The sequence below is a fragment of the Gymnodraco acuticeps genome, unplaced genomic scaffold (assembly GCF_902827175.1).
Source record: "Gymnodraco acuticeps unplaced genomic scaffold, fGymAcu1.1, whole genome shotgun sequence".
In the NCBI taxonomy this organism is placed as follows: domain Eukaryota; kingdom Metazoa; phylum Chordata; class Actinopteri; order Perciformes; family Bathydraconidae; genus Gymnodraco; species Gymnodraco acuticeps.
In genome coordinates, this window is record NW_022990337.1 from 278,661 (window position 1) to 283,742 (window position 5,082).

The following is a 5,082-nucleotide window of genomic DNA, read 5'->3' on the forward strand; positions in this document are numbered from 1 at the left end:
TCACTATACAGCCTTTCTCTTTTAGTCTATCCTGTCATTTAGTCTTATTTCAAGCTGAATGAAGTGCCGGATGCATCCTGATCATTGATGGGAAAGCTTTACTTTCACTCTGAATGAATCTCCTTCATGAATGATTGAATGTTCTATATTATTTTAATGACTGATTGAGTATTATTTTAGATATGTTATATGTTTAACTGCTATGCCTGCCATCTCTGCTCTGTGTTATTGTGTTGTCTCCTGGGTTCTGTAGTGTTCGGAGTCTGTCTTTTTATTTTCTTCCTCCCAGGTGGCCCCCCCTCAGGAAGCCTTTTGCCTCCTGTCAGGTCATCATTGAAAATAAAAATGTGTTCTTAATTGATTTTCCTGGCTAAATAAAGGTTATACTACGACGACTACTACGACTACTACGACGACGACTACTACGACTACTACGACGACTACGACTACTACGATGACGACGACGACTACTACTACGACGACGACGACTACTACTACTACGAATACTACGACGACGACTACTACGACTACTACGACTACTACGACGACGACCACGACGACTACTACGACTACTACGATGACGACTACTACGACGACGACGACGACGACTACTACTACTGATGAGTTCTTAAAAGTTGTATAACCAGTGAATCTTACCAAGTGAATTTAGTTTTCATATTAATACGTTTGCATTAAGTTGGTGATTTGATTTGTTGTTAATTTTAGACTTTTCAATGCATTTTTTATCTCTGTATAATAGCGCTTGCGACAAAGGCAATTTCAGTTTTGCTACAGAAGTGTTGAACGTGGCACATCCTTTACATTTAAGTTGTGATTCTACAAAAAATGATTCATCGTGGATTTATTTACAGTCATTCAAATCATATTTAAGATCAGGAGTCCAAACTCCTTTTCTCTGGAACCAACTTCCTGTTTTAATCAGAGAGGCAGACAGTGTCCAAACTTTTAAGAGCGCGTTGAAGACCTACATTTTTAACAAAGCCTTTAGTTACAGCTGGCATTTTATGGTATTCATTTGAATGTTTTATGTATTTCAGACACAGGCAACCTCAGACTCTGGTTCATTTCAGTTTTGCTACAGAAGTGTTGAACGTGACACCTCCTGAAGTTGTGATTCTACAAAAAATGACTCATCGTGGATTTATTTACAGTCATTCAAATCATATTTCATCACATAATACCTCTAAAATCCTCCTCCTACCCAGAGTCTTTCCAGTGTTCAGTGAACGGACGTTACTGTTATTGGTAAAGTCCGGGCGGTGCAGCGTGGCCGGGCCTCTTCTCAGAGTTCCCAGAGTGCTTTGGGGCGTTGTTAGCATTGGTAGCGTTAGCATCGAGGCCCAGTGAGCGTCGGTACGCAGCGGAGAGACGGTACAGCACGTCGGGTCGAGGGCCGGGGTGAGAGTCTGCTTTCTGGGTCATCAGCATCTCAAACAGGGTGCTGACCTCAGAGAGCAGCGCCCCCCCCAGAGGACCCTCTTTCTCTGGAGTCTTACCTAAAGGACGGAGAGGAGGAGGGGAAAACATATCTTTAAAATGATAAAAGAATCACTGATTTCAGCTTCAAAAATGTCCTTTCATCCAAGATTCAAAAGTTTCAATGTCAAAAGCTACAGTGACTAAATGGCAATGATCTACATTTGTGATCAATTAAGTGTATGTAATGTTATGATACCTTCCCAATTCAAATCCAATTGTATGGCGTTGTACAGTATGTTGTTTAAACTGTATGTAGGCCTATAAATGTCTATCTATACTGTATGTCTGGGCATTTATATTAATCTACATATATTACAGTGACCTTATGTGTGATTTCGGTGGGTCTAACGTTCAATAAGAATCTGACTTTGATCACAAAAAAATCAAATCAAATCTAACATTGACTCTAGATTTCAGAGTTATTGTTTTTAAGTTCATGTTTTTACCGAATGTGGAGAAGGAGGAGGAGTCCAGGGTGTCCCGGGGGGGAAGCTCACTCTCAGGGGACGGTGGCCCGGTGGGGTCAAAGACGTTGTCGTGGTAATCACTGCTGAGCGGGAGAGAGAGGCGGGCCATCCAGGACGGGTCACTGACCTCCGAGAACACGTCGTCTGCAGAAAGAGAAAGAGATTCAATTTAAAGGTCACCTATTATGCAAAATCCACTTGTTCATGTCTCATCTACACTGAACAAAAATATAAACGCAACACTTTTGTTTTTGCTCCCATTTTTCATGAGATGAACTCAAAGATCCAAAACATTTTCTATTTACACAAAATAACTATTTCTCTCAAATATTGTTCACAAATCTGAAAGAATCTGTGATAGTGAGCACTTCTCCTTTGCCGAGATAATCCATCCCACCTCACAGGTGTGGCATATCAAGATGCTGATTAGACAGCATGATTATTGCACAGGTGTGCCTTAGGCTGGCCACAATAAAAGGCCACTCTGAAACGTGCAGTTTTGCTTTATTGGGGGGGTCCGAAAACCAGGCAGTATCTGGTGTGAGGGGTAGGGTTAGGGGTAGGGTAATGTTGTGAATCGAGTGGCCTGTGTTCGTCGTCCATAACATACGCCTGCCCATACCATAACCCCACCACCACCATGGGCCACTCGATTCACAACATTACCCCTAACCCTACCCCTAACCCTAACCCTAATCCTAACCCTCACACCAGATACTGACTGGTTTTCGGACCCCCCCCAGACCCCCCCAATAAAGCAAAACTGCACGTTTCAGAGTGGCCTTTTATTGTGGCCAGCCTAAGGCACACCTGTGCAATAATCATGCTGTCTAATCAGCATCTTGATATGCCACACCTGTGAGGTGGGATGGATTATCTCGGCAAAGGAGAAGTGCTCACTATCACAGATTCTTTCAGATTTGTGAACAATATTTGAGAGAAATGGTTATTTTGTGTAAATAGAAAATGTTTTAGATCTTTGAGTTCATCTCATGAAAAATGGGAGCAAAAACAAAAGTGTTGCATTTATATTTTTGTTCAGTGTATAAGAACATGTGTCCCCTCTTCTTCATGTCTCTTCTACATCACCATGTGTCCCCTCTTCTACATCAACATGTGTCCCCTCTTCTTCATGTCTCTTCTACATCAACATGTGTCCCCTCTTCTCCATGTCTCTTCTACATCACCATGTGTCCCCTCTTCTACATCAACATGTGTCCCCTCTTCTTCATATCTCTTCTACATCAACATGTGTCCCCTCTTCTTCATGTCTCTTCTACATCAACATGTGTCCCCTCTTCTTCATGTCTCTTCTACATCAACATGTGTCTCCTCTTCTTCATGTCTCTTCTACATCAACATGTGTCCCCTCTTCTTCATGTCTCTTCTACATCAACATGTGTCCCCTCTTCTTCATGTCTCTTCTACATCAACATGTGTCCCCTCTTCTCCATGTCTCTTCTACATCAACATGTGTCCCCTCTTCTTCATGTCTCTTCTACATCAACATGTGTCCCCTCTTCTTCATGTCTCTTCTACATCAACATGTGTCCCCTCTTCTTCATGTCTCTTCTTCATCAACATGTGTCCCCTCTTCTTCATGTCTCTTCTACATCAACATGTGTCCCCTCTTCTTCATGTCTCTTCTACATCAACATGTGTCCCCTCTTCTTCATGTCTCTTCTACATCAACATGTGTCCCCTCTTCTCCATGTCTCTTCTACATCAACATGTGTCCCCTCTTCTTCATGTCTCTTCTACATCAACATGTGTCCCCTCTTCTTCATGTCTCTTCTACATCAACATGTGTCCCCTCTTCTTCATGTCTCTTCTACATCAACATGTGTCCCCTCTTCTTCATGTCTCTTCTTCATCAACATGTGTCCCCTCTTCTTCATGTCTCTTCTTCATCAACATGTGTCCCCTCTTCTTCATGTCTCTTCTACATCAATATGTGTCCCCTCTTCTTCATGTCTCTTCTACATCAACATGTGTCCCCTCTTCTTCATGTCTCTTCTACATCAACATGTGTCCCCTCTTCTTCATGTCTCTTCTTCATCAACATGTGTCCCCTCTTCTTCATGTCTCTTCTACATCAATATGTGTCCCCTCTTCTTCATGTCTCTTCTACATCAACATGTGTCCCCTCTTCTTCATGTCTCTTCTACATCAACATGTGTCCCCTCTTCTTCATGTCTCTTCTACATCAACATGTGTCCCCTCTTCTTCATGTCTCTTCTACATCAACATGTGTCCCCTCTGTGGAAAGAGACTCTGAAAGTTTCAGGAACAAAGATTCTCTCTCTTTTTGATCCATTTCTATAAAAACCTGTCTGAAAACGAGCTGATCAGATTTTGGCCACGTTATGATGTCATAACGATGTGTTGTCTTGTGTAACCATTAGCCAATCACCAACCAAGGTAACCCCCCCCCCCCCCCCCCCCCCCCTTATCACCTGAATCTCCCCCTAGAGCACCATTGAGTTCTTTGTAACCACATCTCTCTCAGAGGGGCGTGGGGAGGGGCTCCTTATTTTCATCTAAAGTAACAGACAGAGAATCAGCACTTTGGAAACACAGTGTTTTGGGTTGACACTGTATAATGGGGTAGTGGACTAGTGCGTTGGTGTTCGGATCAGGGGGTCATAGGTTCAAACCCCACTGCAGTCAGCATGTCGTTGTGTCCCTGAGACACTTCACCCCAAAGTGCTCCTGTGGGGATTTCCCACAGTATTGAGTATGTTAGTCTCTTTGGATAAAAGCGTCTAACAAGTGACATGTCATGCAGTGAAAGTACAAGATAGCAAACAATTGGTATCAAAACTAGTCCAGTACTTCAGTAAATGTTACTTTTGACTGCTTAGAATATGGAGTTATAACCGTGTCTGTGTGATTATACTGAAACTGCCTCCCCTTGTGTCTCTCTCACTGCTGGAGGAGAAGGAGGCAGGAAGGGAAGAAGGAAAGGAAGCGACAAAGTGTTGTATCTGCTGCTGTCAACAGGATCATCCTGCCCTCCACAGCGTCCTTCGCTCTGAAAGAATTCGGCTAAACATCACGTCCTTAGCGCCATAAAATACCTCTATTACAGTGTCTGTCAGAGGAGTAATCATCG

At 42.9% G+C, this 5,082-nt stretch overlaps 1 protein-coding gene across 2 annotated transcripts in view; it reads right to left on the bottom strand.

Moving 5' to 3' along the window:
- Positions 1–560: 560 nt before the first annotated feature.
- Positions 561–5,082, bottom strand: part of pcdh12 (protocadherin 12) — a 23,984-nt gene continuing 19,462 nt past the window's right edge. For both annotated transcript variants that reach the window (XM_034223417.1, XM_034223416.1), the window contains exons 4-5: positions 1,947–2,111; positions 561–1,517 (exon numbers count right to left, since the gene is read on the bottom strand). In XM_034223417.1, the coding sequence (XP_034079308.1) occupies positions 1,261–1,517; positions 1,947–2,111 (422 nt within the window). In that variant the 3' untranslated portion in view covers positions 561–1,260. The remainder of the gene's footprint in view (positions 1,518–1,946; positions 2,112–5,082) is intronic.